The sequence below is a fragment of the Saccopteryx bilineata genome, chromosome 10 (assembly GCF_036850765.1).
Source record: "Saccopteryx bilineata isolate mSacBil1 chromosome 10, mSacBil1_pri_phased_curated, whole genome shotgun sequence".
NCBI lineage: Eukaryota > Metazoa > Chordata > Mammalia > Chiroptera > Emballonuridae > Saccopteryx > Saccopteryx bilineata.
The window spans coordinates 59,437,335-59,452,027 of record NC_089499.1 but is presented as its reverse complement, the minus strand read 5'-3'; the positions used below and the strand labels follow the sequence as shown (position 1 = coordinate 59,452,027).

The following is a 14,693-nucleotide window of genomic DNA, read 5'->3' as shown; positions in this document are numbered from 1 at the left end:
AGGCCTGCTCTATCTTTGATCCAAAATTACCTACTTCACCCCTTAATTATGTCCAGAGTTAAAAAAAAACAACAAAACCCTACAATTCTTTTTGGGCCATAGATTTTAATTTAGCAATAGGAAAGGAATATTAATTTATACCACATCACCTGCCTAGACAGAGGGAATACACTGTCACTATAGTCAGTGACAGTGCTTTTCTGTTCCCCACTGGGTTTCTATTAAGTAACAGATTTTAAAGGACTCTCAAACTGGGATGAGTCAGGACTGGCTTAGAACACCACCGGGGCAGTTAGACCAGTGTAGAACTGCATGGTCTTGTGTAGATGTTGATAGGCCCTTACAAACCTGGGGAGAAACACACAGACCTTCTCTGATCTTCCCAAACTGTTACTGTTCTACCAAAAAAAAGTCTTCCAGAAAGAAAGGAGAGGGGCCTCTTTACTTAGTGTTCTATTAGTTACTACGGCATATTGTGAAATCATCTTTAACCCTTGACTACTAAATAAGTGATGTGTTACCTTGTATTTGGGGATGGTCTTCAGAAGTTCTTTCACTGGGACATCTGTGCCAACCACACCTAGAAGAATGCCCTTCGATCTCTGTTAAAAGCAAACATTAAACAATAACAACAGTAAGTAGATTTGGTAGAAGATCTAAACCCTTGTGAGAAGCCACATACCATAGGTCACTGTCTGGTGCCTTCTCCAAAATTAGAGAGACTGAGGATTAACCCAGATCTCCAAGAGAAACCCTCTTCTGTTCCCCACCCTCACCCAAAATTATACAAGATAAGCATGGTAGCTTCCTAGGCCAAACATTAACAGCTACCACTCTCAATACACACTCATACCAAGACACCTTAACTCTCTTCTCTGTCCTGAAAATGAAGAATTGAATGAAAATGAATTGATATGCAGAAGCACTAACGTTTCAGCAGCTAAGGGCTGAGATCATTAATCAGTTTCTCTTATGGAAGCTTTCTACAGGAAAGCCTTATAGTGTGTTAACTGCCTTCTCAATTTACACTGTCATCTGGTGCCCAGGAGAGAGGGACTAAGTAGCCAGAGAAAGAAGAAAGAACCCTAAGATTGTTAGCAGCTAGCTGGAACCAAGAACTAAGGTGAAGGAATAGGCCTTTGAGGTCCCACTTTCACAGGTCAATGTACTGTGCTGAAACTTTCCGATTTCAGAAATACCTTCTGGAAGAAGACACAAATTGCTACTGTCCATTGCTACTGTCCCAAATTCAAGTCCACCTAGAACTTCAGAATGTGACCTTATTTAGAAATTGGGTCTTAGCAGGTGTAATTAGTTAAAGATCTCAGGGGAAATCATCCTAGATTTAGGATGGGCCCTAAATCCATTGACTGATGTCTTTCTAAGAAGAGGAGAGGACAGAGAGACACAGGAGAGAAGAAGGCCACGTGAAGACTGAGGCAAAGACTAGAGTTATGCTGCCACAGACCAAGGGAAGTCTGGGGCCAAGCCAGAACCCTTCCCCAGAGCCTTTAGAGAAAGCATGGTCAGCCGACACCTTGATTTTGGACTTCCAGCCTCCTAAATTGTAAGAATAAACTTCCTTGTTTTAAATCACCCCATCTGTGGGACTTTGTTACCACAACCCTGGGATACTAATACAAGACTGGCAACTGCAAATCAAAGACTGGTCATCCACCATAACCAAAGATTCTCTCTGGGGCTTTCCTTCCTCTGGCTGTTTAACACTTGCATTTTAAAAAAAGTGCTGCACACTGTGAAATGATGCCTGCTTGAATTCCTCCCATCTGTGCTTGATATCATGATTCTAACAGCAGGGTTAAATGTGAGGGAAAATTATATACTCTCTCTCCTTACAATAAATACATAAATGAAGATCACCAGAGCTAGAGCCAAAAGGGGTCTCAGCAAACAACCCTCCTAGCATCAAGCAGGAGGCATTGCCACTGTACTCACGGTTTCATTCTGCTTACTAAACACAGGCATGGCGACAGTGGTCATCAGGACAAGACCCTGATCATCGGCAAGCTGGATGGAGAGAGAAGAGCCAGTTACCTGAGGATGGTCTGGACACCACAGGGCTGGGGGCCACCCCCCCCCCCCGTCTGCCTCCTTCTTTGCTGGCCAGGGGTGGTTGGGAATGGACCAGTGCCCACTCAAGCCTCTGGTCTAGGTGGAAGTGCAACACCCCGAATTTGCAGATGAGGACCCCAGCTCCTGGCTGGGGAAACCAAGTCAGTCGCTCCAGCTGATCTTTCACTGCGTTCAGCCATTTTGGTTCAAATAAAGCCTTGTTGGGTCTTAATGATTCATTTTATTTTATTAATACAGATCAATTTTATACTTTTACTTTGCAGACAGTTATGTTCAATATGTGCAATGTTCATGCTTCTTCATCTTCTGAAAATCAAGGATCGGAAAGCAGAGTGGAAGGGTTTTATAGTTACCCTTGCTGAAAGCAGTGGAATCTAAAAACATTTATTCTCCCCACTGGAGCTGAGTTGAGACCTTCTGGGACCTCTACAGTTCTTTGCATGCCAGTCCAAGATGAAAAACAAACAAAACAACAACAACGAACTTGATGATCTGAGTGCTGAAGTCACTGCTGAGAAGCTAAACATTACTCCTGAAAGAATAACCCTTGAAATGTGGCACACAGCACATTCTGTCACCCTACGATTTGCATACAAATGCACTGCGGCTCAACATCACATCTGCGTTTCACAGAGTGTTGGGAAGCAGGCAGGAACCCCTACTCTGCTCCAATAACAAATGGGGAAATAAAGTCCTGGACCACCATAGGCTTTGGTGTAAGACAGATGTGGTTCTATTTCTCATCTCGAATCTTCATTAGCTGCATTAGCTAAGCCTCCATGTCCTCAGATAAAGTCATGCCAATTATTCCCCAGCATTGTTGCCATGAAGATAAAATGTGAAGCAGCCCGCACAGTACCTGCCACAGGAAGCTGATCAAAGATGCTCGTTCCTTACCTGCCTTCTAGGCCACAAGGCTAGTAAGTAGCACGGTCTGAAATGAGACCCGGCATGTGGCACTGCTGCTGGGAACCAAAACTGGTATAGCAGCAGAGGCAGATTTAATGGAGGGCGCACTGGGTGCGTGCCCTGGGCCCCGACTTCCGAAAGGCCCCGCAAAACCCCAACTTGACACTTTTCTCTAATGACACCAAGTTTGGTTTCATATGTGCAATTGTAACATTCATAGTACATAATGTTTTTTATTTATTTAAAAATATATTTAACATGTATTCTTATTTTCCCTGTTTCTCTCTCTTTTTTTTAAGGGGCCCAGTATTTTATTCACCTGGGGCCTCAACTGACCTTAATCTGCCTCTGTATGGCAGGTCTGGTGGGAGAATCTCCATGGCTTTAATTCCACAGCAAAGTCAGATATGGCTTCCTCAGTATTTTGAGGAAGAGGCATTATAAAGAGAATATCCTAAAATCTAGAGGCCCCCATGGACTGAAGTCCCCACAGACTGTACTCTTGAGAAAAGGTCATTAAACTCAGACCATCTTCTACCAGTCCTGTTCTTCCAGTAGATTCTTTGAGCTATTGGGTCCCACTACTCATATGCAGTACAGGAAATAGCAGCACCTGAGTGCCTTAGAAATGCATAATTGGCCCTGGCCAGTTGGCTCAGTGATACAGCATCAGCCCTGCATATATAGAAGTCCCGGGTTTGATTCCCAATCAGGGCACACAGGAGAAGTGACCATCTGCATCACTTCTGCATATATAGAAGTCCCAGGTTTGATTCCCAATCAGGGCTCACAGGAGAAGTGACCAACTGCTTCTCCACACTCCCTCCCCTTCCCCTCTCACAGCCATGGCTTGAATAATTTGAGCAAATTGGCCCCAGGCACTGAGGATGACTCCATGGTCTTGCCTCAGGCACTAAAATAGCTTGGTTGCTGAGCAACAGAGTTACAGCCACAGATTGGCAGAGCATTGCCCAGAAGAGGACTTGCCAGTGGATTCCTGCTCCAGGTGCATGCAGGAGTCTGTCTCTGCCCCCTTCCACCTCTCATTTGATGAAAGAAAGAAAGAAAAAGAAAGAAAGAAAGAAAGAAAGAAAGAAAGAAAGAAAGAAAGAAAGAAAGAAAGAAATGCATAATCTCAAGCCACTCCAGACCCTCTGAATCTGAACCTCTATTTTAATAATTAGTATGTATATTAAAATTTGAGAAGCATTGTTCTAGAGCAATTCTCTCCATCATCAATAATCCTGATAACTAAAGAGAAGATGTGTATCTGGGGAACACTTCCAACAGGAACAGAGGGGCCACATTGCCATGTTTTTATTAGTTTTACAATCCATATCCAGATGAACTTCTATTCCTCTATAATAAGCAATATGAGTCAAAATCTCATGGTCTCTTGAGATCTGGGGATCCTGGTGTGATGGCTAATTTTATGTGTCAACTTGGCTAGGCCATGGTGCCAAGGCGTTTGATGGCACATTGGTCTAGATGTTGCTGTGAATGACTTCCTAGATGTGATAAACATTTAACACTTAACATTTGATAAAGCAGATTACCCTCCATAATGTGGGTATGACCTAGTCAATCAATTCAATGTCTTAAAAGACTAAAACAGATCTCTTAAGGAAGAAGAACCTGCTTCCTGACTGCTGCATACTGCAGACTGCGACATGCCCTCTTCTTGGGTCTCCAGTTTAATGCCCTGTTCTGCAGACTTCAGAAGTGCTGGTCCCACAACTGTGTGTGGAAATCCCTTAAAATAAAACACTCTCTCTAAATACATACAGAAAAATATACATCTATATCTCCTGTGGCTCTGTTTCTCTGGAGAGCTTGTACTAATACACATGGTAATCATGTACTCTATTATTTGGGGCAGCCTAATTTAAGTGTTAGAATAAGTAAACAAAACTATCATAATATTAGTAACTAAATAAAATTAACTATGAGATAGTGTTGACAGTTATTAGTGCCAGGAACCAAGTCAGTGTGTGAAAACAATTCCAACATCTTGCTAAAAGTGCTTAAAGCATAAGTGGCTACCACTGAGGGCATGCAAGGCCATTTTTAAAGGCAGAACCGACCCACTGTAAAAATCTCTCTCAGAATCAGAAATCTTCCCATATGTCAACTCCTTAAGTAATCCTTAATGCTATAAAGAAAACTGATTTGAGCTGACCTCCAACCGTGGGCAACTTCCGCTTTGCAACTCAAATAAAAATTTCAAACAATGCCAACACATCATGAATGAAGTCAAAATATACCATTGACAATACTGAGAAATGAAGCCCTTTTTTCCCCCCCTGAAACCAGTAAAAATCAATAATAAATCACTAGTCAGTGCTTTGGTACAAACACAAAAACATGAGAAACTAACTTCCAAATATTAAGTCAGAATATAGTGTCAATGCCACTCAGTGGCTAATTCCAAATATAGTTACTGCATCATCATTACCTAAAAAAAAAAAAAAAAAATCCCCATAATATTGCATTTGTACTGAAACCACTCATTTGTAACCAGCCTCAGGTAAACAGAGGAAATGCAGTGAGCTCAGTCTAGCCACTATGCTATGAGCTCACCTACTCCTCTCCTGGGGCAGTTCTGGCCCAGACGTGGACTGGCGTGGCCAGAACTCGACCCTGTACCTTCCCAATGTTTAAGTTCATCAGTATGGCCATGAGAGCTGGCAGGACCTTGTAAATACCACTTGTACAACATGAAGAAGCTCTTCTATATCCACCAGCCCCTTCTTTCCCAGTCTCCACAGGTCTCAGTTTTGAGAATCTTAAACATTTCATGAAGAAGTAACATCAATTTGAAAGTTCATTTGCACTGAAATATTTTATGATTGAAAGGCATTCAGTAATATGCCATAGAAAATAGCAGCCTGTGGCAAAAGTTTTTTTTCCAGACCACCAAGCAGAAGTTATACAGCCGACCACAGCCAGACGTGCTCTGTCCCCAAACGCTAGGGGGTCCCTGCTTTCCTCTGGCCCCTTAACCTGTAGCAGCTGCTCAGGCAAAAGCTGCTTATGATTCATCCATGCGGCTTCCAAGAAAAACGCAGACGCAGAGTCAACATTCATTTTCCAAAGGGTAGGAATGAGAGAGGGGGGTCACCATGGTCCATCTCGGTAAAATCCCATTAACTCAAGTCCAAGTGGGAATCCTAAAATGAACTGCCATTCAGTTACCCTGGCCCAGGCTTTGAACAGGCCTCCAACATAGTTGGTTGTGGTGCTCTGTTGCATAATACATGTATATTATTCCATATCCTTCATTTCCTATGCTGCATAATGGGGACCACTCTGGTATCAAAGAAAATGATGAATAATAATGCCGAACACCTGGTTTATAAAACACAAACTTGCTCAACAGATTGACTGTTTCCTGTTAGCTTCCCAAGTTAATCATGCATGTGGGCTCATATGAATGTGAATTTTGATTCATGTGCGAGGTGAAGCCAGCGATGCCAGGCCTCTCGTCCTGACGCTTGGTTCGTTTCCCGTCCACGGCACTAGTCCGCAATGCAGACAGCTCTTGGGTGTGGCCCCAGACAGGATAGCAGTGCCACATCCACAGTCTCTCAGTTTTGTTGCCAGCCCAGTTATTATTGTTCGCTGATTCCCTTGATACACATTACCTGAGCATCGGCTATGTGCCAAGTTCCATGCAAGGTGCTGGAAGGCAACTAGGAATGAGAAAGGGGTCTACCCTCAAGGAACCCCAAGTCTGCCCGGGAGATAAACACTAACGAGGCGGAGGGAGAGGTGCTGCCCCAGCACCACACGGGCTCTCTCCGCAGGAGCAGGGGAGCTTACTTCCTAAGGACCTGCCTGAACTGAAGTAAAACTGCCTGGCATGATGGATATCTGTCAGGGGTTATGCGACAAACTCAGAATGCTTCCTGAACCCCAGTTCATCGACATTAGGACTAAGTTCCCTGCTGCACTGCAGTTTCATCTAGCTGTTTTACATTTAAGAATATTTATGAATAAAACAATGCAAGGAGACATTTATAAAAATCATCCAGCACCTTTCTTTTCATCCTTTGTAAGTATCACCCCTTTCCTTAGGGAAACTTCTTCACAAACAAAGTTCTCTTGGCAGCTAACTCTCCCATTCTGCACATGGCTGGGCATCAAACCCAAGCTAAGCCAACCAGAGCAACACACACACACACACACACTCACACTCACACTCACACATACCCATCTTCTCCAGGACACACTGACGGGTTTCTTATTATCATAGATATGCGATTCAAGATAGGCTACCTGAATATTTTTACCTACTTGGACTAAAAGAAAAAATGCTTTACTCTCCTTAGCGGGCAGTTATATGAATGCAAGTCTGACAGCCATGCGCCCTCCCTACAGAGCAGTGTTTGAGAAAATAAAGTCACCCCAGAGAGAGAATAAGAGATGAATATGTGTGTGGGGGGGTGTTATGGGAAAGGCAGAGAAGGAGAGCGAGTAAGAAAGAGGGACAGAGATAGGACACCAGTCCTTGGATGCCTTAATCCCAGTGTCAGCTCTACCCATGCTTTTCCCCATTACTGGGTTATTTGAGGCAATGAGTTTTGGTTCTGTTTTTTTTGCCCAAATGAGCATGTATTGAATTTATGACCCTTGTAACAGAGGATTCCTGACTTGTGCAAGTGCCAGTATTGGCCATAAGTGACCTTGGTAGCTCATACACCCATGGAAGTGGTCCCAAGTGCCATGCACACCCCACACAGGGGAGACATTGCTGAAGCCAGAAAGATCAAAGGGCAAACGGTCCCAACATTCTTAAGATGAGTGATTGTGTGTCCTCCCCATAGGGAGGAAATTCCCAAATGACCCAAATACTAAGTGGCTAGTGACAGTAATTTGGAGAAATAATGAATTTTAATGGTGGTACGCAAAACTGCTATCATTAGGATTCTGTGTAAAACCATCATGACAAGTAGAAGTTTGCCTGCTTTGAAAATGAGGGCCTAAGGCAGAAATTGTAGAACCAGTGTGCCTTGGGCTGCACCAAGACAGAAAAACCAGAACATGCAGGAAAGAGGACAAAGGGAGACGGCGGTGCCAGTGCCCAGCAGGCCCCTTCTGATCGGGGCTAGCTGTGGGCATGTTATGGTGCCTTCTTCACGTCTCCATTCGGAAGAAGCCTGCCAGGGCCAGTGGTATGACCCTCTGTTTGTCCTGCAGCTGGAGGCTCTGAGGGTGATTGCCAAGCCCCAGAGAAAGGAGGCGAACTGAAGGCCAGGCCCTAAGAAGGCACATGAGCGAGTTAAGGGCAGCACGCCTGGCAGCCTGTTTGAGGGCCGCCAGGTGGTTTCCAGCAGAGCTGTCTGCCAACTCAGCTTCGCCCTGGAGGCCTGGGCTCAAAGAGAAGGTTGTACACAAATGGGGAGCTCAGCTCAGAAAGAGACTGGCTCGAAGCCAAGAACAGAGGCCAACTCAGTAACTCTCCTCAAATATCATATTTCTTCTATACTTTGTTCTTCCTATGTTTGTATGTTTTTCTTTTCTTGTTAAAATTGATCAACGTATTGACCACTTTAATAGAGGACATCATATAAATGTATAATATAATACAGAAATGTTTTATCTCTTGTAGACACATGATAGATGAGTACACAGCTGTGTTTCTGCTGTGTCTTCTTTCCAACACCTGAGATGAGCACAGACTTGCACTCCATGAAAAGACACTGCCACTTCCTAGTGACTGTCAGGGTGAACTGCAGGCACTAGGAAGCCATTCTCAGAGCATGGCCTTGCCAATAAAAATGTATTTAAATGGTAGCCAATGTCTCTGAGTTCTTCTCCAGTGGAAGCAAAGATAGGCTGTATCAGCTCGTAGTTCTGTCATAAACTTTGCCTTGATAGGAAAATATCAAGACTAAGAGGTAGGAAAACACAGCAGTATACATCTTTAAACAGCAGATGAAACATTTTGAAAAGAGTACCACTGATTCTTTAATAAGTGGGACCTGAGACTATGACAGGGGTGTTCTAGAAAGGGGAAGAGGGGAGATTTTTTATTTGTACTTTCTCAAAAGTAGCTTTGGAAGGGAAGCTGACTCCTTGGCATTCTCTCCCCTCCTCTGTCTGTGAGCTTAAGTGTACCAATGACCTGGGAATCCCCATGGCCGATCCCGGAGATCCCATGCTGAGAGGCGATGGGAACAGGATGGACACAGATGGCACCCGTGTCCACCAGTTTTCACACTCCATGGCCGGGGGAGAGCCGATAGAAAGTCATGGGAATGACTGTGTACAAATTAGCTGGTGGTAGCAGCAGGGACACATAGGCCTGGACAAGGGGTCAAGAACAGAATGGGTGGCTATGTAGAAACCCCTCCCACACACAAAAATACCTGGACCAGAAAAGTCCTCTGTGCCTCCCCCTTTCAATGCCTGCCTACTTCCCTGCCCCCAAATCTTCACCTCCCCCTCTATCATAACAGCCCTAATCCTCAATGCTGGAAATAGATGTCAGAAAAAAAATCTAGTAGGAACCATACTTGAGGGTCTGTCCATTTTGTGTACTGGACATATGCAGAAGATCCTTTTCTCTGGAGACAAACCCTGGTGGAAATACAGACACTGTCCAGAGGAGGACACTGGTAAAACCCACTGAAACTGGAAATAAAACCCTATTGTGCATCTCACGCATGAAAAGGGAGCACAGGCTCATCAACCTTGTCTGCTCAGCTCTTGTTAACATTATGTGACTCTGAATTTTACTCTCATTTAGATTTCCACAGCTGTTAATGATAATCATGACATTTGCTGGTTGTTTCAATAGTGGTCAGTTTTAAACGAGAGGCTTTACACATGTGTACATATGTAAAAACTAATTTACTCAATAACCTAAGAAACCATTTTGAAATGAGAAAAGAACAATCTCTTTCTATAAGACTAAAAAAATTCAAATTTTTATGTACCTCTGATTGTTTTATACACTGCTCACAAGAAAACAGGGGATCAGAAAATGTGCAAACACTCCAGTACTTTCAGCCTTTTGTACAGTGCATTTTCACCAATGAAATGAAAGTTGGTTTTGCATCTCATTTGCATAATTGAACAACTTTCTTTGACTTGTTGTTTGCTTTTGTGATGTTCTTGTTTAATAATAAAAAAAAAATCACGTTTCTTTTTTTAGTGCTTCATATTCATTTTGAAATATCCCCTAACTTTGTGAGCAGTATATTTACCTCTTTTCTGTTTGATTGAAGTTTTTATTAACAGGAAAATCTCCATAAATTCTCATCAAAATAAAACATTTTATAAATAAAACCACCCAATAGCATATGCTTGCAATGAATATTAATGCCTAAAAATAATATAATTATTTAATTGCAATAAACAAACTTTAACTGCAATAATTATCATTATTATTTAAAAAAAAATTTCCATTGATTTGGGGGGAGGGAAGGGAGAGAAGCATCAATTCCCCATTCTACTTAATTGTTCCATTTAGTTGTATACTCATCGATTGCTTCCTGTAAGTGTTCTGACTAGAGGTTGAACCCATGATCTCAGCACCTCAGCACATTGGGATGATGCTTTACCCACTGAGTGAACCAGCAAGCTAATAATAATAATTATTTTTTAAAAATTCCTTTCTGCATAAAGATTAAAATTGTTCTTTAAATGAACAACTGTAAAACTTTCACATAAAATGCTATCAGAATAAAGTTTTATATTCTTGGTTACATATATTGCATGTGATTATCGATATTTTGATATTCTTTATAGCAAGAGGTTTAGAAAAAGAAGGCATTATTTTTAATTGAAGAAATGGTTCTATCAATATGATCAATATGAATTGTCTTTTATAATACTACTCAGATGAACAGTTTCTCTTTTAAAATCTAGACAAATTATGAACAACAATCATTATTTAGATAATCCTTTTGCACTGCAATTTTCAATATTTTTTCAAGATGCTTGAATCCTAAGTATTATAAGTCATGATCAAAGTAGCAATAGAGCATAAGAATGAAATAAGAACAAGTAAACCTTCCAGTGACATGGCTCCTTGTTTTACAAGTGACCGCCTGGATAAAGTACAGTCACTTGGTACTGGGGAGTGGTATAGCAATGCCACCTTGCCAGGTCATTTCCTCTTCTTTCCGAATCCCTATACTTGCACCTGAGAGCTGGAGATCCTGCATTCTCATGAGATTTCATTATATTTTAAGTTGTCTAAGGGCAAAAGTAAACATATTTCCCTCTTTGAACTTTAACTTAACTGCATCTTGTATGAACTAAACTGTCGATTTCTTTGTTCTTTCTTTCCCTTTTTAACAACCTAAAGACAACATGGTGGATGATAACACTGAATAATGTTGGATCATCTGTATGAGAATCTCAAAATAACTTTCTTCTAATAAAGTGGTTATTGTTCAGAAAAATGTTTACATTGCTTCTTTCCCCGCAGTGTTTTAACTATATAAATCATTATATAGGGAAATACATTTTATGAGTAAACATGATAGAAGACGATGCTGTCTTTGACCAGGGACCCATGTAAGTAAAGCCATGGGCGGGAGAATATTACAAATTAAGATATCCAAAAGCTGTCTTAGGAAACTGCTTTGTTTATTAGAGCAGAACATGCTTATTTCAAGAATTCCCTGAAATAGTGAAAATGAGAATTATCCTGGGGCATTAGGTTTTGGCCAATATTCAGGATGAGCGACGACACATAACTAACCTCAACCCTATCATGGCCGAACATTTATATTTTCACAAACGTGGTTTAGCCACCTCTCAGATAGATGTCTGAAAACACAGCCAACTGTTGGAGCTTCAGGGCCCTGAGACAAAGCCTTCTCCTTGTTTAAAGACCCCCTGAAATGCCGCTTCCGCCATAAAACCTTCCCTAACGAAGTGGAAATGGGAACCAGATGTTCTCAAACTTCACTACAAAGATAATCATATTTACTCTACAACCTAAGATACCATCTAGGACCAAATCTGTGCAAACTGTTAATACAGCAAAGTCACTGAACACTGCAGTTGGAAGGAAAGCTGGGAATTCTGCAGAGCCTCTCAACTCCAGGGGCGGGAGCTGGGAATGTTTCCTCCTTTCACCCATAGCCTTTAGCAGAGAGTTGGTACGCAAGAAGCACTCAGCAAATAGTCTCGAAATGAACTTATTCCAATCCCATCCTCTTATTTATTTTATAAATGAGGACCAGAGAGGCTAAGGAGTCACAGAGAACTGGTCCCAGAATTCAGACAAGATTCTAAATCTCCTTCACTTAGTATCTTTGTGTAGTTTCTGGGAAGCTGGTGCCCACATGCTGCTGCCACTGACAGGGCAGAAGGTTCATGATGTCCAACTGAGGTCACAGGCTTAAAGGAAAATGGCTTGTTTTTAACAGCTTTAGTTGAACACTGTGACTTCCTTGGAGAGTAACACAAAAAAGGGAAATGGCCCATAGAAGCAAATAGATCTGTATTCACTAATTCCAGAGCAGGTTATTAAAACTGAAGTCCTTTTCACCTATCCATCCTTTCATTAACCCATCCTTCCGTCCATCTCTCTCCATCCATCCATCCATCCATCCATCCATCCATCCATCCATCCAACCCTCTGTCCATCCATCCATCCATTTATTCATATCTATTTCCAAACACAGTTTGCTATAACCAGACATTGCTTTAAATGTCTCATATTTTCAAAGCCTCACTTAACCCTGAAACAGACCTTGCAAAGTATCTATGCTCAACTAGCAAGGTGAAGAAATTGAAGCTAAAAGGGCAAAGCATCTGGCTCCTGTTCACAGAAGGCAGCAGCGTCAGAATTAAAGCACTGGCCCACCTGAAGCTAGGGCCCTCGTCCCAATCACGTCGCCCTCAGATTTCAGTTTTGGGGGTATGACAAACATCCTGTTTCACCTTAAAGAGCTTGCTGTGGTAAAAACGGAACCAAGCAAATCATCTCTAAAATAGGAATATCCCCCCAGAGTTATTGGGAAGATTGAACAGAATTATAGATGTAAAACAGCCTAGTACAGTGCCTGGCACAGATGTCAAGTGCAATTAATCTTGTAAGGAACATTCTAGGCTTGGGGAGGGAAGTTCATCAGCTTCTTTGAAATCCACTTTTTGCTCAACCCAATTATAACTTCATCCATCTCTCCATTTGAATTACATAAACAATATAGAAAAATATTTCTCTTTTATCCCATGATAGAACACCATGGCGTTAGCATGTAAACAATATGCTTTAAGAAAGCAGTTGGGGTGGTGGTCATTATCATTGTCAGTATTAAAGGAGGTTGGGAAGGGTGCACATTGGGAAGGAAATAGTTGGGAAGGAGAAGGGTCAAGGCAGGAGGGAGAGATGCTTCAGAAGCACCCAGCCTCCAAACCATTTACATGTCCCAGGCCCAGGCAAGCGTGGGTGGGCCCAATCCAAGCACAGAGGGCTCACGATTTAGCAAGTGGTTCAGTTTAGTGAGTCATTTCTGGAAAAAGAAAATCCATACCATGGCATTAGTCCTTTGCCTGACATTTTTCTATCTTATGAAATTAGGTTGTTTTTTTCTTATTTTCAAAATCCTTCTAGTTAATTTGAAGGGATAAACATCTAACTCTCTGTTTTTGAACTTCTTAGTAGTGACATGATTGCTCAACTGCCCCAATTTGTCCCCAAAGGTCATTTCAGTTGAATCCTTTGGCTTGAGATGTCTGGAGCTCACCCAGAACCATCCCTCCCTTCCTCACAGAACCAGGCTGCATTTGGGCTTGTGATGAGTATACACTCACTAACTGGGGGTCTTTGACCAGCAACTGACATGACTGGAAAAAAGACCAGGAACTGAGCCAGACCAAGAAATATATGAATGAGTTCAATAAGAAAAACTGAAAAGGCAGTTGCTTCATTAAAATGACCAATTTTCCAACTTTAATGTGCAGAAACAATACAAGTAGACAAATTCTGCTGATGAAAATTAAAATTGTTTCGAGAAAATTATGCCCCCCTTGAAAAAAGTAAATATAGGAAAACTAAGCCTTGAAATGTAAGAACAATTTTAATAAAAACAATTTTTAAAATTTCATTGCTTTTATTCAGCTATTTCTTTGACTGTCAAAAGACAGTTTCAGCCTGACCAGGCGGTGGCGCAGTGGATAGAGCGTCGGACTGGGATGCAGAGGACCCAGGTTCGAAACCCCAAGGTCACCAGCTTGAGCGCGGGCTCATCTGGTTTGAGCAAAAGCCCACCAACTTGAACCCAAGGCCACTGGCTCCAGCAAGGGGTTACTTGGTCTGCTGAAGGCCCGCGGTCAAGGCACATATGAGAAAGCAATCAATGAACAACTAAGGTGTTGCAATGTGCAATGAAAAACTAATGATTGATACTTCTCATCTCTCTTCGTTCCTGTCTGTCTGTCCCTGTCTATCCCTCTCTCTGACTATCTCTTTGTCTCTGTAAAAAATAAATAAATAAATAAAGCATGAGCTTCTTTAAAAAAAAAAAAAAAAAAAAAGACAGTTTCATTTCAGCAATGTAATGAGTAGAGTTTGTGTTAACACCTCAAGAGAGTCATTTGTTTTTATTGTGCTTGATTTAAATAAATAGTAAAAAGCTTCACATATCTTAAACACATGAGGATTCCTGAGAGAAGACTATGAATTCTTAAAACACTAAAGATTAAGCCTGAGACTACAAAGCATT

At 41.9% G+C, this 14,693-nt stretch overlaps 1 protein-coding gene across 1 annotated transcript in view; it reads right to left on the bottom strand.

Annotated features, from left to right (window-relative positions):
- Positions 1-14,693, bottom strand: part of CACNA2D3 (calcium voltage-gated channel auxiliary subunit alpha2delta 3) — a 1,003,844-nt gene that overhangs the window by 239,410 nt on the left and 749,741 nt on the right. The window contains exons 15-16 of the mRNA XM_066244394.1: positions 1,957-2,028; positions 522-602 (exon numbers count right to left, since the gene is read on the bottom strand). Of these exons, the coding sequence (XP_066100491.1) occupies positions 522-602; positions 1,957-2,028 (153 nt within the window). The remainder of the gene's footprint in view (positions 1-521; positions 603-1,956; positions 2,029-14,693) is intronic.